This window comes from Bemisia tabaci, chromosome 7 (genome assembly GCF_918797505.1).
Source record: "Bemisia tabaci chromosome 7, PGI_BMITA_v3".
Taxonomy (NCBI): Eukaryota; Metazoa; Arthropoda; class Insecta; order Hemiptera; family Aleyrodidae; genus Bemisia; species Bemisia tabaci.
The window spans coordinates 27,873,271-27,898,730 of record NC_092799.1 but is presented as its reverse complement, the minus strand read 5'-3'; the positions used below and the strand labels follow the sequence as shown (position 1 = coordinate 27,898,730).

The 25,460-nt window shown below is 38.0% G+C and overlaps 1 protein-coding gene across 4 annotated transcripts in view; it reads left to right on the top strand.

Moving 5' to 3' along the window:
- Positions 1–24,664, top strand: part of LOC109032052 (uncharacterized) — a 43,312-nt gene extending 18,648 nt beyond the window's left edge. For 2 of the 4 annotated variants that reach the window (XM_019043962.2, XM_019043963.2), the window contains 8 exons: positions 2,411–2,549; positions 5,401–5,548; positions 7,011–7,789; positions 15,314–15,665; positions 16,442–16,716; positions 17,605–17,731; positions 18,605–18,940; positions 20,289–24,664. In XM_019043962.2, the coding sequence (XP_018899507.2) occupies positions 2,411–2,549; positions 5,401–5,548; positions 7,011–7,789; positions 15,314–15,665; positions 16,442–16,716; positions 17,605–17,731; positions 18,605–18,940; positions 20,289–20,696 (2,564 nt within the window). In that variant the 3' untranslated portion in view covers positions 20,697–24,664. Of the gene's footprint in view, positions 1–2,410; positions 2,550–5,400; positions 5,549–7,010; positions 7,790–11,029; positions 11,057–15,313; positions 15,666–16,441; positions 16,717–17,604; positions 17,732–18,604; positions 18,941–20,288 lie in introns of all 4 variants that reach the window. The other 2 variants (XM_072302762.1, XM_019043964.2) reach the window with 2 other exon arrangements.
- The last annotated feature ends 796 nt before the right edge of the window (positions 24,665–25,460 follow it).

Here is a 25,460-nt window from a genome sequence, read left to right as displayed (position 1 = left end):
TAAATTGGGTGTCTTTATGAACAATGAGTCATTCTGCTGTGGATACTCTATGTAGACGGATTTCTTTTGCATGAATCAGGGTTGCCACCGTCGAGGAATACCAGGAATTGTTAGGGAAAAATTGTCTAGTCACATTTACTTGCTTTTAGAACGGGTTTGATTCGTGCGATAAATTTTGTCTGGAAACTATTTCAAATCATGTGTTTTGAACCAACCGGCGGATCCTCCATTGTTTGGGAATTTTATCAAAATGTGTCAGGAACTTTCTTTTTACTCAATTCTGTGGTAAACTTGTATGTCGATGGATTTCTTTTGCGTAATTGCTCAAGTGTATTTAATTCTCTCAAAAGTATCTCCTTTTGTCTGATCGTCCCTGACTGTTACCTAACTATTTTAGATCCTAATCTATCAAAGAGCATTGTGACTGGTTACTCCTCAAACGTCCATGCATTCAAAAGTCTTGACTCGACTCGACATTGAGCATCAAGTTCAAAAAGAAAAAGAGCGAACACTCTCCTTTACCTTGATTGGAAAAATAGCGCTGTAATAGCTCTCAAAGATTTTAATTTTGAAGAAGCATTGTAAATATTTTTTCAAAATTTCCTTTTCTCACAACTGCTGTCTTATATACACGTTAGATGTTAAAAGTTTTTACGGTCAGAAAACTTGAAGGGATGAAGCGCTCCATATTATGCATAAATATGCAATTATTTAACCCCTTTTTATTAAATAAATTAGTCAAAAGAAATTAGTTTTCATTTTGTTCCATCAATGATACCAATACATATTGACCCCATTCAAGGAATTCATCACCATTTTTCTAATATATTTTTTGCAGTTCTTTCATTGTCTTGTTTATCTATTTATTTTTTTTTATTCTAACAGTACCATTCAAAAATCCAGTCCTTTTTATAGGATCTGAAATTTTTAACCCATTTACATGCATTGAAGAGTTAAATTGCGGCGTTGCTGAGGCCTTGTCTCCACGAGCCGTTTCACGAGATTTGTCCCAGGGAAAAATCCCACTTACGAAGTTGGGAAAAATATTGAGTTAATCAATATTTTTCCCAGTACCAAGTATGGTACTTGTACCCCTAGGACCCACTGAGAGAAGAAGAAGAAGTGAAAACGAACTGTGCGATATTTTATTCATTACTACATTTTTAATGTTTGTTTAGTTCAAATAATGTGTCTAATTGTCAATTAAGTGCAATTATTATTTTAATCCCGGTTAAATACTCGACTTTAACCAATTTATCTTCCCGCGAAAACTAGCCGCAGGACTGTATGAGCCCTGTCCCGTGGAGACGGTAACTGGGAAAAATCCCAGAAGTTTCATTCCAGCGATTCGAACTTGGGACAAATCCCATGAAAACGTCCCGTGGAGACAAGGCCTTAGAGTTTGTTTTGGTGGTGTTTTTTTATTTCCCTACAAACTGCTGCTCAAGCACTATTCTCAGGACCATGTAGGAGTATTCCGTTGCCAACCTGAATGATTCATAAAATTCATTGTCGCTTGCAAATGGGTCGATGCATCTCTCTCCTATCTCTTGTGACATCAGAGGAGGCAATGCCTTTTCTGAAAAGCTGCCAGTAATAAATTGAATAACAGGGAGAACTAAATTGTGTTCATCAGTTAAACCTGGTACTATTATGTAATTTTATCGCTAAACTTCGAAGTGTCTGATTTTCATCTGGAACAGGGTTGTATGCACTAAAACATCTGATTTCAACTTTCCGTGCTGTAAGTATTGAAATGTTTCCTGCCAAGTTAGTTGTCAGGACAGGTCTGTCACTCAGTGTGTTTTCAAGTTGCAGAGCTATTCTGATTCTTTTTTGACTGTTGCACCCTTGGACTGTCTTTCTCTCAAAATTAACTTTGCCTAACCGACCTAGTCTTTTTTATATCTTTACGACTAATGTGTCTAAGGATTAAATGAAAGTTTATGTATAACTTAAGGCGACATGTTTTGACGTTTTTGTCAATGAGCCTTTTGGAAGCTCTCATGAGCTCACGAAGAGTCCAGTATTTCAGGAGGAAATCACTAAGTGACACAAAATGAGTGCACTGATCAAAAAGAAATTTCATTGTCTGTATGCAATAACTCTAATTATGTATTCGCCTAAGTACACATTAGTACTCAATTTTGTATGACATCTTTTGCCTTCATTTCTCAAGAAGGTTACGTGAGTTACTTTAGCATAATAGAGCATTTTGTTGACAGTTTTTCCCCTAAAAATCGCTCTTTTTGGGACCTTAGTGTGAAGAAGGTAATAATACCTTCAAGAAAATAACCCAAGAGCAAAACTTATCAGCAAAAATAGCTTTGAAGGATTTTGTGAAACTATTTTATGTTTTATTCAACGTTTTCATTTGGCTTGAAGTAATGCTTCGATTTTTGTGTTGCAGTTAAAAAGCGGAAGAGTTCAGGAAGCAGTGAATTAGAAATGGGTATGTTACCGCCAATGTGGAGTTCACCAGAAGCCAAAAATGATGACGTTTCTACTGCACGGTCTTGGAGCCCGCCCACTGTCTCAGACTCGTCAAAGTAAGTCAGTTCTTTCCATCTTTTTGCCCTCTCTTTCAATATGGAGCAAACTTACTATTATTTCATACACAGCGATGTCAACAAGAAAACAATGAACCTTGAACAAGTCATGTTTCCTCCTAGCTTATGAGAAACATCTAGTATATTTGATGAAAATTAATACTGGAGTGATCAGGCTGAGGATGCTAATAGTTCTGCAGTTTTTCTGCAAGCCCAAAAAGGTGTATCTTTGTACAGTAAAACCTCGCTAAGTCGGTTTTCATCGGGACCGAGGAAATTTACCGAGTTAAGCGGGTTACCGACTTACGCGGACTGCCACTTTTCCTGCCGCGCTTTTTCAAATTTCGCGCCCTAAATTGGACAAACGCAAACGTGCGTGTAGAGTGACTTGTAGGAGTGTTTAGGAGAGCCATTTGATCGAAGAAAATGGTACTAAAGAGTAAAATTTCATGAGATGCACTTGAAATTGCGTGTTGTAAGTGTCAGGGCATCATGAAGTCATCGGGTTAATCGTTTGTTGGGGTGCCGCGCGGTGATGCGCCGCGGCCGCCCGCTGAGTGGCGGGTCGTTGCACTGAAAATGCACGTAGGTGGGTACAAATCCTCAAGATGGCAACGTAACAATACTCGCTAAAATCCTCGAAAAACTCTGAGGAAGATTCCTCGGGGGAGCGGGGAAGGGCAATGCAAGATGGTAGGGGGAGAGGGGCTCGTGCCGATACGAGCGGGCTGAGTGGGGATCGGAGGGAGGAGGAGAGGGGCTCGTGCCGATACGAGCGGGCTGAGTGGGGATGGGAGGGAGGAGGAGAGGGGCTGGTGCCGATGTGAAGCGTCTCTCGCACCGCGCTGCGCTCTCTCGGAGATTCGCTCACCCTTCGTGGCGTAACTTGACCCGACCCGCACCGCGCACGGAAACACTACCTACGCTTGATCTCGGGTGACGATCGAAGAAAAACAGGTCGAGATGGAAAAATTTCACCGAGTTAAGCGGGTTCAGAATCTGACCAAACCGAGATACCGAGACTTATTTAGCATTGTGTTATATGGGTGATAAACGGGACCGGGCGATTCTACCGACTAAAGCGGGTTACCGGCTTATCCGGAAACCGACTTAGCGAGGGTTTTACTGTACAGCAATTTCCACTACTGAAAATTCCTCATCCAGCTTGTTATTGGCCTGTAGATATATTCCTTATGACGATGGTAGAATTGACTGAGAAGTCCGATTCTTACTTGGATGTAATTATTTTTAATAGTGAAGCTAGCACCTCGTAGCTGAAAGCTGTTAACTTCTGCTGTTTAGCAGGGTCATCTTGACTTCTGTGGTAGGAGTGTAAGCAACGGTGAATATGCACTATTTTTCACAATTGGTGGCCACCTTTTCTCTAATAGCAGACTTGTCTCTTTGTTCTTACTGTGGGATTTTCTGCACCTCTTTTTCTAGTCTCACAAGGTCTTCATCAACTTTATTCAAGCCTATTCTGTGTGCTTGCTCTTCATTGTTTGTTAATTTTGATTCAATCTCATTTTCCTTTCATTGGCTCCTTCAGCGAGGATTTTCCATATTATCGCTCATTTTGTCTGTGAATTTGTCTGGACCAACTGACACTTCAAGTCTCACCTCTGTCACAGAGAATTGTGTTGTCTCAAAAGTGAAAGTATTGCTTACTTTGTGTCAGAATCAGCAGCTGTAATTTTAAATTTAACCCGAGAAAATGTTAGGTTTTTTTAATTTCCACTCCAAACCATAAAATAGAAGTATTGTCAATCTTTCATTTTCGTCTTTTGAAAGGGGGACCAGCACAGCAGTATTGAGTTAGTGTTCGGTTTGCTTCTTTTTGTCATTATCAAATGCTGTAGTATCAGGAACAAGAAAACTGAACTTCTTTCGCAGGTTGAATTTATGCAGTAGTTTTTAAGACCTTGCAAGCATATCTGCAAGCTAAAATAAAGTGTTACCTATAATGATAATTCTCGCAATTGATCATGGTGAATCAATGTGCGACTTAGGGCGTGTTATTTCTGAAAAAGTTGGTTTTGATTACTGAAGTGACACGAACTTTGATTTGGTGCTGCAAGTGTATTTGACAGTTGAGAATTGCCAACAAATATTTCTCTAGCCCTTACTCTGATGAATGAGGATATTTTGTACGCGAATAGATTACCGGCGCTCAGTTGCATGAGTAGTTCAAAGTTAAGAACAAGCAGAAGATAGGGAATTACAGCAGGAATTTCGACTAAGATAAGATAAAATAGATAACCTTTGTAAAAAAAAAAAAAAAAAAAAAAAAAAAAAAAAAAAAAATCAAATTGATAATTGCCAGCTTTTGAAATAATGGGAAAATTTCCAAATTTCCAAGAAGCAAGTTCAGTGAATTAAAGTCCCAGTGTTAACGTTTCATAAAATCAAAAATTACCTTTTTTTCTCCCACAAGAATGTTAAGAAATGTTAATTTTTAATAGCTAATGCATTCTGCATCGTTGAATTACCTGAATCGTTGCTAAATGTTGGAGGAGAAGTAATGCCTCTGTTGGATTCTTCGATTTTTTCTCCGCTGTACAACCATTTTTTTCTCAAAGTTTGAATTAGATGAGAAAAATTTCTTCTATTTTTTATTTTTTTTTTTTTTTTTTTTTTTTAAAAAAAAGGCTTCTGGCAGGAGAATTCGTTTGATGTATCCATTGTTTTTACATTTTGTAATGACTCGATCCTCTGCTGGTAAAGCTAACAGGCTTTTCAGTTTTTTTCTTTCTTTTTTTTTATTATTTTTCGATTTTTATAATTATGCATGTTTTTTGAGTATATCCCATTTGTATCCCTGACCTTTTCCTTCCCCGGGGATGCACACCAGAGTGGAGATGGACAGAAGCTGTTCGATTTACTGTCCGCGAGCAATGGGCATCATCCCGTCTCTCCAGTGTCATGCTTGCCAGTGCCTCTTCCATCCCGAGTGTTGCGGAATTTCACCTGGTCGAACTATTCTGCAGTACGTTTGCAAAGTAAGTTGGCGTTACTGCTTTCAAGTGTGTTATCCTTAAATCGGATCCTATGAAAACCAGCAGGACAATCGCTCTGTCTACTTGATCAATCTTTCCCGGAACTATGGCTGAAGAGGTCAAGCAGATTGAGCACAGTCAGTTCTATGTAATAGTTTTAACTTAGTTCAGTTTGATTCGGAGAAGTGAGGTTATCCTCGCCTGTGCTCCGTTGAGTCGAATTATTACAGAAGTTTGCCAATATTGAAAATCAACAATATTTTTTTACTCATTACTTGTGGCTCAGTATCAGGACTATTACTTTGATTAAGACTTTGCAATGTGATGATTAAAATAATTGAAAATGTCGGTGGAAGAATCATCCCCTTTATTCAACCTTAATGACAGAAGCCTAGAATTGAAATGTTGGCTTTTTTGCGGAGAAGAGTGCTCAGTAAAAACTTTAGCCTTAAACATGTTAAACTAAACCGGAGGTATGAAAGTTTAAAGGTTACAGTTTGAGAAAATGCGCTTGGCTAGAAAAGTAGATAAATCTCCTGCAACCACCGCAAGTGGCATTATGTGGAACTTCTTTCTCCAGAAACTTAAGCACCAAATTTTTTTATCCAACCGGACGAAATTACTTTCTTGAAACTCTTGTCTTGGCCACTGAAGTCCCTCTGTTGGTGGGCGACCACAATTAAAATGTAGAAAATAATTTTGATTGATGTTAGGTCCCAAAATATGACCTCAGTCGTTGTTAAATCGAGATTGATTACTGCACTGAAATAGATGTAGGATTTCTATATTCCTGCTGGTTTCTCTGACAATCTTTTCGCTTTTAGTGAGGCATTGAGCGAAATAAAAATCACAAGTAAAGAAAAGAGCTGAAGACCCTCAGAACATTCAGTAAATAAGTCTGTAATTGTTTGCTTCCTCTTAGCAAATAATTGTGCTGCCACTGTTCAACAGCAGTCAAGATTTACTGAAAGTGATGATGCAGCGCTGTCCAGACAACCAAGTGATTACTGCACATGACAGTAAAAAGTAAAGAATTGTCAACTTAATTTGATGCAAATTCCAATTTTCTGCTGTCTGTTTATTTTGGGAGCGCATTCAAAGCTGATATTGACCGAGTCCAATTTTAGGAGGCAGTAGAAATGAAGCTGCAACTAAAAATTGAACTTTTCATACATTAATTGGTGAATTTTGAAGAAGCAAGTTTATTATGAGCTCTAAAAGAAGGCCATAGAGTTTCGTAGATTCCTCTCAAAGACTGAACAGTTAGTTGAAACAAACAAACTCTATAAGTTTTTACTCTTGCGTTATTCAGAGAACTATTACGCACTGGACACCATCTTAATTTTCAAATTTTATTTCTAAGCTAAAACTGAGAGATGAGCAAGGCAAAATTTAAATTGAATCAACCTGTCTCAATGAAATAAAAGCAAGTTTCCTAAATTGCGACATTTTTATTTATTTATAGAAATGCCAAAAAAATTGGAACTGGAAAGCTCGCACTCTAGCCTCGACGATGAAAAGCGGGAACAGTATAACCGTAAGTCTGCCGGCTCCCAAGTCGACCCTTGTCTCTCTATCCAGCTCCGCCCCTCCCAAGTCCCTGACCACCAGCACGATTGCCAAAACGGCCAAGATCACCTCCATCGTAGGAGGTGTGACAACATGGCTTCCACCCTCTTCCACGATCCAATTCTCGAGCAGTAATGTCACAACTAAGGCACAGAAAAATCCGAAGTCAAACACTCCCTCTGTCCCTCGACCCGCTGATAGTCAATCAACAGCTCCTCCTGCACAGGCAGTAGTCGAGATGAATGGAAAACGATTTATAGTTATGCCAAAGCAGAATGTTGTATCTGTGTCGCAGCCAATGCCTGTCTCGAACCCTGATGATAATCCTCCCCCTCCGGTTCCTGTCACTGCAATCCAGTGCTTTCCTCGTCCTCCCGCTCAGTTCATGCTCCCATCATCGGAGTCGCTGGCTCTAGCTCCAATTTCAACTCCCAATCTTGCCGCTGGTGGTGCCTTTCTTCCGCATTCCGCTCCAGGCCTGACGCCTGGAGCATTTCTCATGAGCTCCCAGTCCACAAACCCCCCTGGAGTCCTTCTAGTCCCTTGTCTCCCGCAGCAAAGTGCCCTTGGCGAAGGAATGGCAGTGCAGCCGCAATATGTTCTAGTAAACGGTGCTGGAGTCGGAGGAAATCTTATGTTTGGCAACCCGCTCCCTCAGTCTTCAGATGATAAAGAGTGAGTATTGATCAGGGAAGAAACATTTTCTTACTGTCACACTAACTCTGCACCCAACGTCTTGTGGATTTGATGTTAAGACCCACCCCACGTATAGAGTCTCTTTAGGCTTTTATTTTGATGTAGAGTTTTCCTGGGTTTTATCAGTCTTTTGGTTCTTTTTCATTTATTCGTGATAGCAGAACAACATACAAACTTGTACCTCTGCAGGTTGCTCACACTTGCATATTTTGTTGTTCAGAATGGCGAATAGAATGTTTGTGCTCTGACCTACCGTGATAGCTGAGAGCGCAGTAAGTGTCAAATTTTCGAAATCGAGTTTCCTTCTAATAGCCCAGTCATTTGAGGATAATAATTTCCCCCATGCAGTTTTATGGAATTGAAATAAAGTCAGTCGATTTTTAATCATCCGAACGATTTCCAAGAGTCTTCCGGACAATTAGTGGCAGTTTGACAAAGAACGGAGGCTTCTCTCACTCAAATTCTCCAGTCATAAGCTTCCGAACCTGTTTTCTCAAAACTTCATTTTTGCACTAACTGTTCTCTTCGCTATCACGGCAGTGATGCATATAGTTTCATACATCCATTCTGCATGGTGAGGCCTGTTCTGCTAGCTTTAGGTTTTCATGACCCGCATCAAATTGAATTTGGCTCATGGGATGCTCCACTGTGCATTAATGTCGATGCCTCAATTAGGCACGATTTACATGGATTACTTTTTGCCTGTTCGTAAAATGGTCCAGCACCTCTTGTTCAAATTTATTCAAAATAATTAATAGTACTCACCTGCACATGCAGTACAACGGAATGTGCTATTGTGAATGTAGCTTGATGGTAACTGAACAAATCATGAAAATGGTTTAAATTTATACTGAAATTAATTGCGCTAGGAACTAGAAAAAGGCTCATGCTTAACTGAGGGGTTTATTTTTCTCCCTCCTAATGTAAAGGTGTAATGCACTCTCTTCTTTTCTTTTACTTGGTTACCTACTTCAAGTTATCAGTCAATCAAGTTAAAGATCGTCTCACTATTTAGACTCATTAATGCTTGGAGGCTCACAATCAGTCAAAATCAGGCTCCTCCAAATCAACTTTTTCATGACCCTAGTGAATCCTCGAACAAATGCATACGCAAAAACATGCCTTAAGAAACTTTGTGTAGCCTTTCAGGTAACTTTTGGAGGTCTTGTTGTAAATAAGTTTAGCTTAGTGACAGGTCTTCCTGTTGAAAGAGCGTTTTTTTGTGTGAATGCATTCACAAGTACTGATCCGAGTTCTTCCAAAGTGTGATAACCCTGGGTTGAATTTTTTCACCGCATCTGTTTCTCATGTTTGCACTTTTCCATTGTCCTAGGGTGGACTCCAAGTTCAGGTTCTAGGAATTCAACCAAGAAAGATTTGTCTGAATCCGATTTTTTAGTGTTCTCAAGTGTATGAAGTTTGCATTGATGAAAATGTTGAGTCCTTCGAGCAGGTTTTGCTTAAGGGGTATCAGGTGTCCAAATTGCAATTATGCTTCCTTAAGGATACTTCCAAACTTTGGAAAAGAAGTTTTTCTCTAATATTTTTCCAAGTTGGATGCAGTCGATTCATCAGAAAGTAGTAGTTGACCCTGAATCACTTTCTGTATGACTTACTTGTCAATTGTAAATTCAATCTTTCTTAGTTCCATAAAATCAGTTGCGAAATTTGCTGGGTGCTCAGTGCTGCATTTCTTTTAGAGTCTTTTTGCTTTGAGGTGCACACTTGCTATATGGGTACTTCAATCATTCTTCATGATGTCCCTATCTCTTGAATATTTCATAATTCGTTCTTTGCATTAATTTCTATGGGAGAAGGGACACCAGGTTCTATTTTTCACGTGATGTTGAGCAGAATGTAAACACACCCTTGATTTCACCATGAGTTCCAAAGGCTAGTTAATCATCAAAAAATAATTTTTCCACAGGAAAACCAAGCAAAATAATTCCTTGAAATTATCTGCAAGTAAGCATTCATAAAATTTTGTCGTAGATTGTTCCAAGGAGAGGAAATAAGACGTTTAATGTTGTTAGGTTGTTTCTGATTGAAAGCGCTCAATAAGGTAGGCAAGCAGTGAAGAAGTTATTTACCAACAGTTGATTAAAACAGTTCCGGGCCTGTGGAAAACAGTGAATGTGTCAAAAATCTTTCAAAAAATCATCCCTGTGAAGGATTAAAGTGTGTTCTTGTAATACTGGCCAAAATTTTTATGAGCAGATTGGAGCGCTGAGCTTAACTCCGCATTAGTCAACCACATTGTATAATGTTAATAAGTAACACACTGCTGTGTATTCTTCCACTGCGGAACCTGCTGCTCTGTGCTCACGTGACGTAACTTGCCAGATTCGTGGGCGCAAAACTCAAACCCCTTTAACCACTGCTTAAGTATTTTCCACTTGAAAATCAACTTTCCTTTTAGTCGTCATCATCAAAATACATTGTAGTAATAAATATAAGCTCACTCTCAAATGATGCATTGAAAAAAAATTGACCCAGGCTTGCTATGTTAGTTTTTGTGTTTGAACCCCCAAGTTTAGCAGAGAACTTGTTCTAAACGATTTTCCTTCCCTTCGTCTGGAGGAACTTTCTTTCATCAACTCTGTTCTCTTTAACCAGTTTTCGCGCTCTTGAAATGTTGGCATCGCACATGAAAAGATGGATGCAATTTTTTCGTAGAGAAATATCACCTGCAATGAGTTCTGGAAAGCGCTAAAGCAGAAAACAAATTTATGGTACTTAAAATTTTACCAGCATTTGTTGAATTAATTACGTGCTTGCTTCAAAGCTTATTACCCCTTACAAAGCGTTTCAAAAATCTGTTTACCTGTACTAATAGCAGTCTCCAAAACCAGGAGTTCTGAAATTATGGCCAGTCCAACTTGGAAATGCTAACAGTAATTTTTAGCGGCCTCTGTTGACCTTGTCAATTAAATTCAAACTATCCTTTTTTCTTCTGGCACATAATTTGTGCAAAAAATTTTAATCCTCCTGTCGTAAATTCATATCAAAATACATGTGCCTCACAATTTTGGTCTCTGAATAGATTATTTAAAAAAAATTGCAAGGCTGTGTCTTTGAAAAGCCAAACTCTCAACTTTCATCTACTATCTTTCGCGTTCCATTCCTCAAAGCACATTTATTGTATTATTTTGCTCTTGATTACTTTGCTATCATGGAATTTTTAATTAAATTCTTTGTTTGTTTTTGTTGTTTTTTCAGATTGTATTGTAAAAACGGAACATTTAGGTGTGCATTTCCTGTTTCCTCCTCCATCCCAAGCTCTCCTTTCCTCATTTGTTTTTTCATCAACAATAATTTTGTTCTCTCCAATTAGTTGCCTAACGTTTTTCTGTCAGTATTTGAAGCCTTCGGTAGAAGAAACCATGGATGTGCAATGTATTTTGAATTAAACATCCAATTCTTTTTCACTCAAACTTAAAATTTTCCTACATTGTTTTGCATACGTTAACTGTGTACCTTTACATGAAATGAGAAGGAGCTAGATAAGCATAATTGTATCATAAGATTGCCAAGCCTTGGTTGACAATTTTTTTTTTCTTCCTCAAACAATTGCAAATTATTTCCCCCTTTTTTTACTTGACCATCATTCTCAGAAATTTTTAGTCCATTAGTATCCACTTGTTATTACGTAAAGTAGTAAGTTGTTGAATGAAACTTTGCAACGCTCCAATACTACAAAGCCCCTCCGGCGGTAACCTTTTATTTCAAGACCTGCAAGCCTTTTAGTTTGAGGCTCAGAGGCTCTCTTCAAAAGATTGAAGCTGCAAGTTTCAATTCTAATGCTCCAAAACCTATTTATATGTAGAGCCAATCCATCCAAAAACTGATCAATTCATTCTACATTGTCTATTTGCTTGCCTCCTATCTTCACTGAATGTGTGTGTAATCTCTATTAGAATACCTATCCATGATGTTTACAGGTCTGGAAAACAAGGAATTTTATCAGGTCAGGGAAATCAGGAAAGAGTCTGGAAATTTAATGGAAAAGATTAGAAATCTGAGATATCTTAAAACGTACAATCTGAAAATATATCAGCGTTGTCCATGCAGTCAAACTGTGTCTCAGGCCTGTTTCTGGGTTCTGTGCTGTAAGTCACTAGCTGAATGGTGAATTGAGTTATACCTTTCGATGAGGAATGGCAAATTTAATTGGTCACATGATAAATACCTGAAGAAAAAATGTTCACATGTTTCTTTCATTTGCAGTGGAATTGATGCTAAAAATTGTTTATTTTTAGTTCCTTACTTGCCAGTTGTTGATGTGGAAATTTTGATTTTTATGGTCCAGGAAAACTTAGGAAAGTCAGGGTATTTTTTTACTCTAAGTTTGTAAACACCCTGTTATTGCTCAAGGATGCTACCTACTAAGATGTAACGAACGTATCACTGCAGCACCAAATATTGTTTCGTGTCAAAAAGCTGATTTTGCAGGTGTCTCAAGATAGTTATATTTTTCATAGTAAATTGAACTCAGCAAATTTACATGTAAGCTCAAGACTTGAAGAGACCAACTAGTTATTAAAGTTGTACCATTATGATCGGAATTTTGTTGCCCTCGTAAGTTGTAGGAGAATCTTTTTTGTCTTCCAACTCAGGATTTACGTAAAATGCTCATATCAGTCAGAGCTGGTGCATGCTGCCATCAAAAAGCAACAGTGTTACGACTGGGAATGGCAAATCAATGCTAATTTTAGGGTAAAACATAAAGGCTAACTTTTTAAGAAGGAATGAAACTTTCCATCCAGGCGCAATTTAGGGGCTTGGAGGACAAGGCGCATAAATGCAGCTTTTGCTATTTTGAGAAATATATGTTTGAAGTTTCAAAATCACATAGAGCCTTATGGCGGAAAGAAAGTTTTACTGACTTTTTGATGTTTAAAAATTGGAATTTTGGAACAACTTTTTCTCAGAATATGCATTGAAACTAGTTTTACTTCAAATTATCTATACCTCCATTTTTTCAAAAACTGCACTTATGCGCCTTGTCCTCGAAGCCCCTCAATTACACTGTCTTATAACCTCATTGGATGAGATCTAATCTAATCCACTGAAGCTGATGTTGCTCAGCTTGAGGAACTAGTTGGAACAAAGTTTAGCTTAAATTTGTGAATGTAAATGAAGCTTCAAATTTTGATTGGTTAATGAGTTGAGACTCGGCATTTTGGGGTTCTTCCTGAATGTAATCATCTAAGATACTGTCCGTCCAGTGCTGCTTTTGTCCTTTCAGGATTTTTTTATCGGTCCTGTGTTCTGAGACGGAATTTGTTGTGTGTTGAATAAAATGAAATTTAGGGGAGTCAAGGAGCGATTGGCTAGCCTCTCCTCTGTCGAGTTAGGTTTTTCCAGGGCACTTAGGATGTTTTCATTATCCACGTTGACAATGCTCTTGAAACATTCTCTCATTTCTTTTTTTGATCGGTCCTTAGGAGTAATTACTCTTGTATGAATCCTAGTGAAAGTTTCAATGTTTATCATGAATTCTCTCCTTCCACAACGAAAGAGGTCTGTTTTAAATATAGTCCAAGGTTAAACTTTGGATGAACAATGATTGGTTGGGTTGGTCAACTTTTCTCTCATTCATCGCCTTGACTCCCACTCAATGGCTTTGCAGGTAGAGAAAACGAGCTTTGTTATGAATGAAACAGGTTATTTGCCCAGCTAAATCTACCTCTTTTGATCTGTATCGTGGTCTGATGTCATCTCTATCCATTTGTCAGACTTCGTTTGATCTCTATTGTGGTCTGATGTCATTTCTATCCATTTGTCAAACTTCTTTTCATCTCTATCGTGGTCTGATGTCTTTTCTATCCACTTGTCAGACTTTGTTTGATCTCTATCGTAGTCTGATAAAATTTCTATCCATTTGTCAGCTGTGTTATGTGAGTAGTATATGAGGACCAACGTTGTAAGGTGTAATTATGCCAAAAAGCTCTGGAAAGGATCCTTCGTAAGTTTTTACAGACTTCATGTTTCTTCTGATCAGTCATAGGCAAATCATTTCGATTTTTAAGAGGCACTATTTTTGTGTGACTAGCATTGCACAGTTGTCATTTCAGAACAGTCAGCACATTCTATCAATGCATCTCCGTTGAATCCTTTTAGCATTTTTATACCACCCATCTTTGATCATTTATTATTTTGGTCTGTAGATTCGTTGGTCTTGAGCAATTGTTATTGGAAGATTTGATTCAAAACAAATGTATCTGTTTTGATCAAAAGAATTGCTCCTCGTAACAATCTGTTATCACCCAAAAAGTTGAATCTTGTTTCCATGACCTTGATTCCTCAGGAGTCTCAATATCATATCGTATCACTTTTACTAAATCTAACGATTAATTTCTATGATTAGTCACCGTCTTATCTCATGTAGTGCAATGAATCAGTATGTACGGTACGAATTTTAGTATTCTTAAATTTTTTCCCTCCCAAAATCTCAACGATTTTCATAACGAAAATTGCTGATACTAATTTCTGACCAAAAAAGTACAGATAAAAGCCTAACAAATCACACACACACACACACCTAAGAAAAAAAATTATTAACAAGTAAAAACTTCTAACAAAGATATTAACATCTGAATTAAGCAATGCATCCCCATCATTGAAACTATGTCAGCATGACAAGATGAGGTGTAGCCCTTTCTCAACCACCCAATCCATCGCATTTCAATGTCGTGTTGGGCTGCTTTATTCTCTCAATTATTGGCCTGCTGGTTGCCCAAAATTTGAAATTCCTGAGTAAAGAAAAACCTGATTTTATGTGAATTAAGGAGTTACTTTCAATCATTTTTGTTCAGAATCGTGCTCTACGTGAAATTTCGATGAGGAAATTTATGCTGCAATGCTAAAATTTGCACCTTGTCTAATGATCCATTTCCAGTTTGTCACCTAGGTACATATTAGTAGCCAAAAATAGAAGTTACAGCTACCTCTTTCATTCTAATAAGTATTTTTAAGTTCGCATGTAGCAAAGACTTATCCATGTTTTATGAAATTCTGATTTTTTTGTTACTTGTGAAGAAAACTTTCTTTTGCACTAAATATTCCATTATGAAATCCCCCAAGAAATTTGTGACCAACGCTAAATAATAACGTTCGTATTTTGGTCAAGTTTTCATGTCAGTATTTTTCGTTTTGCCAATCGTTTTCCATCTAAAATTTGCGGAAGAAATATTTATCAGAACGCTTAGATTCATGCCATTTCTAGTGATCCATTAGGTTTCAGTGGGGTGAGGTCCTAAGGACAAATATGTAAGTAAAACTCGCAGTTTCAGTTGAAAGTTTGTATACGAGAAAATCACTGCACACCAGAATTTCACCAACAGCTGTTTTTGACATCATACAAATTGCAGAAGCTGAATTGGAAGAACCTAAGTTTAGATTCCAACTGATCCCCTCTCTTCTCTTCTGTCTGAAGACTCAAGAGCAACTCTAATCCTAATAAGATTTTTATTTTATCTCTCTTTTTTTTCTTCTGCCCAGGAATGTTGGCAAAAAGCGATCTGCTGAAAGAGGTGACGCGAAAAAAGGATCTCCACCATCAAAGAGAGCGAGAGTAGCGAATAACTCAGACTGCGGGTCCACAGTTTTGCGTGGCTCCGCTCCTGTTGTGACAAGTGGGTCTGCCGAATTGAGTGGTTCCGCTGCCGTTGTAACAACAACGACCACTGACAGCAGCCTAGCGCAGCTTAAACCGAGCCATTACTTCATGATGAACCTTGCTGCTGGATACTCTACACTTATGCATATCTTCAGATACCTTAACTTGAAGGAGCTTCTCGTCGCATCGAGAGTCTGCCGGTTGTGGCATGATGTCGCATCTAAACAACATTTTGTGAGTGAATTGCCCTCCTTTGTTTACTTTTCTTGAATTGAAGTGTAGGTAAACCCAAATTTCTAATTGCATAATCAAAGAAAAAATGTTGCAGCCGTGGCGATCTCGGTAATTTCCCAGTTGAAACCTAGATTGCGGTGCTCTTTGGGTGAGTCAAGTGAGACATAGTTGAGGATGTCTTATCAGTGCAGAAATAGTACAAATATTTTATAGGTGGACCAGGAATACTGAAAAAGTACAGAAATTTTGCAAGAAGTTCCAGAACTTTTTGCCCTATGCCACGCATATTTTATGAGACAGGCTGGAAAGTATGTAATCCCTTTTGCATCCGCCAGATCGCGATCCTGCAGCCAGTCGAGCTTCGAATTTCGTGACAACATCATTTTAGTCGCAATTTGCGCAAGAATTTCACATTTTTTAAATTTTTCGAATTTCGTCACTGGAAGTTCTGAAATAGTACTGACTTTTTCGGTAAAGCACCATAAAAATACTGAGCCAGTTTTAGTAAATACCCTGATAGTTCAAGTGCTGAAAGCTTAGGAACTTTGTTTACCTATTATTTTGGATAGCACTGGCATTGCAGAATTGTGGACCAAAAAAGCTTCGCCGGTCAACATGTTAACTACTATGTGTAAAACTATTTGTCCAAGAAAACTGTTGTCTGCAAAGGAAAAATTGCTCATTAGTCAGTTACCTCTTTGAACTGAACAAGCTAGTCTTTTTGCTTATGTGGTATGACATCCTTTCTAACCTGGTACTTTTTTTATCTCTTTCAGTGGCAGACCGTCAGAATGAAGAATACTCAGGTCTCTGATTGGAAAGGTTTTGCGAACGCTTTAATCAAGCACGAGACAAAGCATTTGGACCTAAGGAAAATGCTTGTTGGAACTAAAACAGAAGAAGTTAAAAATAACTGGTTAGAGTTCTATAATGTTATTGGGCAAGTTAAATCATTGAAAAGGATAGAGCTGTGCAGATGTCTCTCTTCAGTCATCGAAAATTTGGCGAAACATGTTCCTCATATAGAAGCATTAACTGCTACGTCTATCAAGTAAGTTGTGTTGTTGTTGTATCTCTCAAAATCAAAATACAGTTGGATTTTCCAATTCTCTCCTTTGGAAAACAGCCATAAATTCCCCTGTTGAGAGCTTGTACTCCAATTATTCCCTACACTGAAAAATACTTGATGATCATGCTAGAGGGTAACTGTCTGAATCATTGTGAGTTTCTGTTGTTAAAATATCCTTTTGATCGAGGGGAAAGAAGGAAATGTCAATTAAATAAGGTGTTGGATGCCAAAAGTCCACTTCTCGGTTGCTAATAATTTCACTGCTAATTTGAATTTTATACAGGAAACTTTTGAGTGGATTATCAGACATTTTTCGTCTGCATCATAAAATCGTGAAGAATATTCAGTTAAATGAATTACACACTTTTGCTTTGATCATCATGGATGAAACATTAGCAGAGATTTTGCAGCACTGCATCGGAGAAGTGCCCTTTCTGCACCTAACGCTTCAAGATTTGAGAAAGTTGAGCCCCCTCTCATCCTTTACCAGCACTCAGCTCTGAAGCATGTTCATTTTTTGTGTTTCCTTTGATTTAGAAAAAAGGTCAGGAAGATTGCAAATTCCTGACCTTTGTCAGGAAAAGTATGGAAAGTCAGGGAGAAGGAAAAACAAATTTGCTAGACACCCTGTCTTATGAGTATTTTAAAGTAATTTCACCTCCCAGAAAGAATGGAAGATTATATTCAAATTGGTGCAAAATCTCATCAGTGATTTTTGTCAACCTAAGTCCAGTAAGCTGTCAAAGAAATGACTCTTTTCTCTCTGTGTATCCATTAATCACCAATTTCTTTCTGCAGATGTAACTATTATAATCTTCATAATACTAATGGTAGATGCAAATATGACATAAGTTTTTTATCCTTTTTCAGGAACACTTCCTTGAACTTGGAGCCGTTGGCTGCAATTACCAACTTGACAGAATTACGCTTGAAAGGAATGTCAGGAATAGAATTATCCTTCAATCATTTGAGTAATCTCACCACACTCAAATTGCTGGTGAGCCCCGGGTTTTTATCCGCTTTTTACATTGTCCTCACTTATTTTGACGTTTTCTAATACCAAGAACTGACCTACTCAGGACATTGTTCTCACCTTATGAGGGATGTGGTCCCAGTTGATAGGCTGATTTGTTTTACATGTTGCAGACCTTGAACCCCCTCCTCTGTTGATAAGGTTCCGCGGGAGTCAACCTCTAACTTGATGTTATACTTTCTTTTTGGAGGTCTAAGAATATCCTTCACTCTTTACCTCTGGCAAAGTTTTTCAGTTTCCCTCTAAATTTTTGCTTTGATCTAAAAATTTCTCATTCCTCTCTAAATTCTCATAAAAAAGTTTCTCTCCCAAGTTTCTGTGAGAAGAAAGGTTTATCTAATTTTGAAAATTCCCTCATTCCGCTTACAGTTCTTCTCAATGTAGCAATGCTAGATTGAGTATTTTCTGCACCTCTGGTCAGTTCTGAACGCGGTTGATCGAAAAGATCTACACCTTGGGAAATTTCAAAATGTAATATTTACAGGGTGTCTACAAGTCTGTAAATAGTACTGATTTTTTGAGGGCGGACCAAAGTACTGAAAAAGTGCTAAAATTCCGCAAGTTAGTCCGAAATTTTTTTTTTTTTTTTGGTCATTTTTGATGCAGAGAGAGTGAGAAATTAAAAATTTTGATATTTGTCGAATTTTGTCAATTAAAGGTACTGAAAAAGTTCTGAATGTTTTTGTTGAGGAGGTACTGGATTTCTTGGGAATGCACTAAAAAAGCACTTTGAAAGTACTGATTTTTAGCCAGCCTGTTTTAGTAGACACCCTGATGTGAAGTTATTGTAAGATTCTGCCCCGTTCTGTAGTAAACAAAATCACAATTTTTTTGCAGTCGATAACTGGAATCAAGAATTTAGACAGTGAAGCGTCACAATCGATTGGATCTCTGGTGAATTTAGAACAGTTGGAAATCGGTGACTGCAACAACATCCACCAAGTAACAGTGACAGAAGCACTACCAAAATTGATCAACTTGAAAAGGCTGAGGCTCGAGAAGGGCCAGAACTCAGTGCCGCTCATCATTCAACTGATTGAGTCTGCCAGTCAACTCCCGGCACTGGAGATCCTGGAGCTCATCAACTTCGACGTCAAACCAGGATTCGAAGAAGCGCTCAAAAAGTGCACCAACATCAAATCGCTCCTCATGATTCCTACTTATATCACACAGGTAATTATCTTCTTATATCTCTACAGGGTGTCCCAGGATTAAGTACGATTATGGAAAGAGTCGCTTCTTTCGGTCAAAAAAAGACGTTTTTGTGGTATAACTTTTTTTCCAAAAACGCTTTCCCTTCCCCAAAGTTGGAGAAAGAATCGTCTTTCTAACACTGTAATTATGTCTATCAACCATTTTTGATGAAAATTGGCAAATGGGAGTAATTTTTAGCGCTTTTTTCATTTTTGACTTCCAGAAGAGGAAAAACGCATTTTGAGGGGGGGTTTAGGGGAGTTTCAAAACTAAAGGTGGCCTAAATTAATGTTTTCAGCGACAAAAATTGGTTTTTGATGGCACCACTAGATTTAGCGTTGAAAAATACTGAGAAAATGTGTCTTGCATTTTTTCGTTATGACTCATCATTTTTGAGGTGCGAGGGACTGTATGGAGCGCAGGTGGGGCGCAAAAGGGGTGAGAGGTGGCCTCTAGGGAGAAGCGTTTTTGGAAAAGAAGTTAAACCACGAAAACGTCTTTTGTTTTACCCCAAGAATGGACTCCTTCAATATTTGTAACAGGGTTGCCAGGGCCCGGGAAAACCTGAAAAGTCAGGGGAAAAAAATCAACCGGGAAAAGTCAGGGAATTTCGGTGTTGGTCAGGGATTTTTCTGATTTTTCGTGGAATTAGGCGCGGGCGGTCTCGGGCTCGCGTTGCGGGATCAACTGGATCAATTTCACTTTAACAGACTGCGTCAGATCCATACTTAAAAGTCAGGGAATGGAAAAAAATAATTTGGCTGGCAACCCTGTTGTAATTACTCCTGGGATACCCTGTATATTTCGTTATCTGATTTAGCAGCTTCATTCTTTTGATTTTTGTAGCACTTGATCTGACAGTTGTGCGGCATTGTGCAACAAGGAGCTACTTTTTTCAGCCGAACATTGTTTCTGAAATAAGCCAAAACTTGTTGTAATTCCTTTTAGCAAAATGCACTTCATAAGGCTTTCTTTTGTAACTACTGTACTGAGCCTTTCAAACCTCCAACAGCAATATTTCAAGTGAGGTTTCACATTTTTAGGAGTTCCTTGTGTTAAAATGTGAGTAAAACATTCCTTTTAGTATGTAGTGGAGTCAAAATTTAACTTGAGATTTTTGACACAATAGACACCCACAAATAACAGATGAGGAAGAGCTAAATTGAACATACATATCTTTGAACAGAGAAGACAGTGTTCGATTTTTTAATGGTGGGTTACAGTCTTTCTGAATCATTTCATTCACTCCTCTTTTCCAATACTTAGTTTTTTTTCTATGATTTATTTTTCAGTCAGCTAAGTTTTTTTTCTATGATTTATTTTTCAGTCAGCTACAACAAACCACATTGTCATGGTCGGCGTTAGTCACCTGAAACAAACGCTGAAGAATTTTGTCTGGGGTCTGACTCTGGAACTCCTACGAGTGACGGATTTGTTCATTGACCAATGCGAAACTGCCAAGAACTCTCCAGCCCAGAGCCCGACATCAAACGGTAGCAATGCCAGCAAAAAGGGCAAAGGTGACAGCATCCCGATCCTGAAGCCGCTCATTGATACGCTGGAAGAAGGCCGTTACCTCAAGGAGCCAATCCAGATCCCCTCGACAGGACCCTCCAAGGTGGACATTCTCCCAATCCCGAAGCTCCGTAAGGTCCTCTCTCAGATTCTCCCAACCACGGAAATCAAGATTCTCAAAATCCCGTTCAACCAAACTTGGCGGCAAACGCTTGTCTAATGATGTCTCTCCACCTACTTGCTCTGTTTAGTCTGCAGACTGATTATTGAAATTGATGGACAAAGAAGCCACAAGGAGTATGGGACAATCCTATTGGTTGCAATGAGTGGTCATTATAGACTGAAGGGGTAAATGATGGACTAATTGTAGGGACTCTCATGGGTTGCTGTTCGTCAGTCTATTACTTACCTCCTTTGTCCATTGCAACCACCCACTTCCATCAATAGGATAGCCTCATTTACCTTTATGTCTTCTTTGTCTATAGCTGTGACTGTCAATTTCAACAATCAGCCTGCTGGTCCTTGTCCGATTCAGAATGTAGATTGACAAGAAGCTGTGACAAGAAAATTCATTAGAAATTTTTACAAAATTTAGATGGTTCTCTTCATTTTCTGCAAAAGAAGAATGTTAGAGCAGTTTAACTGATTGTGAGTCAGCAAAATGAATTTTGCTGCATTTGCAAGTTCCTTATCTTTTATTTATTCTTACCTTTCTCCATGTTTTTCTGAACCTGCATCAGAATGGCAGCTCTAGAAAGGTTAAGATGATTTGTTCCGGTTTCTGGCAAGGTTCAACTGGCGTGCAGTATATTGCAAAGCAGGATTCATTTTGGAGAAAATCCTCGCATTCGATGTAGTTGTCAACTTCTGTATTGAATTCAAAGTTTTTTTACGGAAAGAATCCTGCTTCCATCTCTCTGAATTTTGCCAATTTCTTGATTTAGAATGATTGCAGACTCATGCGCAAGAGCTTTCATCCTTTCTTTGGCTTCAAATTCAAAATCTGCCAAAATTTTTGACCTTTTTGTTGCGACGTATTGCATGCCAGTTCGACCATGCCAGAAAGCAAGACAAATCACCTTAATGACTGATTTCTTTCACTTGGAATTTTTGATGAAATAGCAATTCACCCTGTAAAGCAAAGCTTGAATTCCAAACAAATATTTCATTGGTAATGTATCAAGTACAATATTTTTTTTTATACATATTTGTTATTGTTTTATAATTACGGCCCTGTAGGTATAGTTATATTTACTACTTTAGTTTCATCTTAGTGTGTGAACACAAGTCAAAATCCTTATAATTCTACTTGAGAAGAGAAATTAAAATTAATACCCCGGTCTTCAATTTCCTCTGAGATATCATAATGTTTGTCTTTCACTTAAATAGTGCAGTTGCTGAAAGCATTGTTTGACAACCAGTTGAAAGAGGAATTGTCTAACAATTTATTGGACAGATTTGAAGGGAGTCATGGATTCCTATATTCACTATCTGAAATTTACTGATACGAAGGTGAATTTTCTTCAAGTTCTACTGGATGGATGTTCAATAACATTTTTTTTGTTTAGACAAGAGTATTTTGGAAAATTCAAAAAATTGAAATTTTCAAAAGTTGTTGATAGAAAAATGTAAGAATTTCATCCAAAGGGTCCTTCAGAGTGATTTTTTTTTTCTCTCTCTCTCTCTCTCGCCTCAAGAATAAGTAGAGAAATCTCTTTCGTTTGTAGTAAGAGAAAGAGATTAGAAAAAAAACCAGGTCTTGAAAATCCATCTAGTAGACCCAGGTAAAAATGTTAAGAAAAAAGAAAATGTTCCGAGAAAAACCTGTTCACAGTTATGAATACACATAAGAATGGCGTTATGGGGGTACTGGATTGTATTGCTCCATGTGTCACTAAATGTTGCGCAACTGATGAAATAATGATCAGATTTCTAACTAACTTGGCCTTGATTAGAGTTGCCATTGGACTGTAAATCAGGAAAGTCAGGGAATTTCTGACGACCAGAAAAAGTTGGAAAATTTCTGATACATCTCCTAATCTTTAAAACGCATCACTGATCTTCCAAGTGTTTACCCTTTCTGGTTCTTTTTAAGGCTTGTCTTCTTTTAACCAGCTACGGAATGCCTTTTTCCATAATTTGATCTCCAAAGAAGGAAGTTTTGTCCCAAGTTCAGCAAAAATCAGTGGTTTCAAAAGCAAGTGGAAATTGAATTTCGAGGTGAGTGTAAGTCAGAGAGAAAATTTTGGAGTCAGGGAATTTGAAGATTAAGAAATTATGGCAACCCTGCCTGATTTACAACTGAGAATATGTGTAATTTGATTTTACAAAAGAGCGTAGTGAAATAATTCTATTTGATCAAAAATGACCCCCCTTAACCTGAATCAACGTAACTGCATTTCACATTGCCTCATTGCCTCTCATGATTTATTTTTTTAATCAGAGAACGATACAGCTTACCTCTTCTAAGCTCTCGGAGATCTTTCCTTAGATATCAAAAATGTACGCATGAAAGTTCAAGTCAGAGTGATGATTTGTTTTCTGTTTCAAAAATAAAATCCACGAAAAAATTAGGCAAAATACTTCCAGTAGATTCTTTTAAAATTCATCCAACTCCTCTGTCAATCACTCCAGATGGGCAAAACTCAGTCAAGCAATCGGAACATTCATTTTATTTGTAGTTTTAACAAACTGCAATAATAGCACTAATATCTTAAAAAGTTAAAAAATTAAACACTAAAAAGTGGCCCGAAACTGTATTTAACAAGGTGGAGAAATGGTGCTGGGTCCACACCATTTCGCGGGGAAACAAAGCCAAGAAATACCAAAAATTAAAATTAGAGTCAAAAATAAATTTTTTTAGAACTCTAATGCGCACCAGTATGAAACTGAGGGGGGGGATCCGATAATCATTTTTCTTGGGTTTTCCTTGTTTTGTTATGAGAGTTGTTCAGCAGCGACGGTAGATGGCGCGAGGATCACACTTTTGTGTCATGCCTCGGGTCATATCCATGACGGCGTTTTAATGCCGTCTTGGATTTTGCGGCATGTTAAGTTGGGTTCACTGCTGAGTGTGATCTTCTGATGAGGTCTAATAAGGCCCAAACCGGTAAAGATCTCTCTGCGTGACTCCAACTTAATATTCCATTGCAAACTGCCTGAGCTGAACACTCTCCCCCCCCTCAGTTTCATACTGGTGCGCATTAGAGTTCTAAAAAAATTTATTTTTGACTCTAATTTTAATTTTTGGTATTTCTTGGCTTTGTTTCCCCGCGAAATGGTGTGGACCCAGCACCATTTCTCCACCTTGTTAAATATCTTAAAAAGTATGTATTAAATTTTGTCGCCATGAGACGGGAAGAGGAGAGGCCCTCTTTCTCAAATATGCATTGCATTTGTCCAGCTCTCGTCAGTCGAAATTTTGTGACTGAGAGATTTTGTTGTGATAAATTGTTTATTTTGTATGTATTAATTTATTTATTCACTCCTTGGGAGGCGTTTCACTGCTTGGGTTGGTCAAGACATCCCAAAGGGTACAATGCAAGTCTTGATTCCCAATTGGAACTTGACTGTGCTACAAGCGAAAGTTTCTCAGTGATTTTTAACTACTCTGAATCAGAAAGTTCCTTGCAAAACCATGTATACCTTTTATATTACTGCTATGACAGTCCATCTCTGTACAGGTTTTACATCAGATCAATTCTACATGCTCAATTAATTTTGAAGCAGAAATTTTAGCAAATTGACGGAGAATATGTGTCGAAAAATTCATGGACATTATTTCAAAGTTGCTCTCAAGAACAATTCATTAATTTGCACAATTTTAGCAGCATTGCAAAGGGTCTACGTAGTTACTCAAAAGAACTGCTTGATTATCACTTTCTTGTCTACTTTTTGTCATTACTATTCTCTGATGCAGTTCTGAAACTTTTGTATGGAATGAAGTTGATTTATTATTTATTTATGTACAGTATTTTTGTACCTACCTTAAATTTTGCTTAGTCTTAAGTCTTCGGAGTGTTACTTTTATTCCAAGGCGGCTGGATCTTGACACCTCCCTGCAAGAACACTTCATTGGTCGTTATTAATAGTGTACAAATTTTTTGAAAATTGAAACCCGTGATCTAGCCAAAAGCTGTGTTGGCAGTTTTTATCAAGCGTTATGATTAAACTTGTGTACAGTAATAACGTTTCCTCATTTCACTACCACCCCCTGTTCATTCTGTTCTCGCCTTATCTTAGTATTTTATTATCAATTATACACTGTTGTGAACTTGTGCGGCACTTAAATGGGAAGTCTTGCCTGTTTTTCTCCTCAGCTGTGATGTTCCTTTTTTTCATAATTCTGGGGCAAGTGAATTGATCGCAAGTGTTATTTCTAGTCTCAGGCTCAAATTTTTTATGAAGCAGTTGGCAGCTAGCATAGCCAGTGCAGACCCACCCTCCAAATTTAATTAGTAGCATGAGTAATTTTTAAAACTCAAGCTCTTCCCCAATTGAATAGCCACTTTTACTGGGGAAGTAAAACCCACTCTCAAACCCTAAATGCTCTCACTTCTACCAATTTCTGGAAAAATACCTGTCCTCGTCCTTCTGTCGTCATCCAGTTAGTGATTGTCATTGTTCCATTCAAGGTAATCAAAAACAATCCAATTCAGGCTTTTTAGGAGCCAATTATTATTTACCCCCAATTTCAATTGATTCTCTTGCCCGTTTTATTATTTCAAGATGCTGATGAGAAAACTGTGAGGGTGCCAATGCCGTTTTTCTGAAGAAATGCTTGTATTTAGCATTTCAAAACAATGTCTTATTCCTTGAGAAGAATGAATGCTTCGTCGAGAGGAAAGCTCCACTTCTATAACAAGAACTTCTTCCTTTATAAAGAAGTCAAGGTTAGTGAAACTGGCTGACTTCTGATTTTTGTACTTATGCCCTAATGAATCACCAATACAACAGTTTGACACAGTATTGTATTGCCTGATCA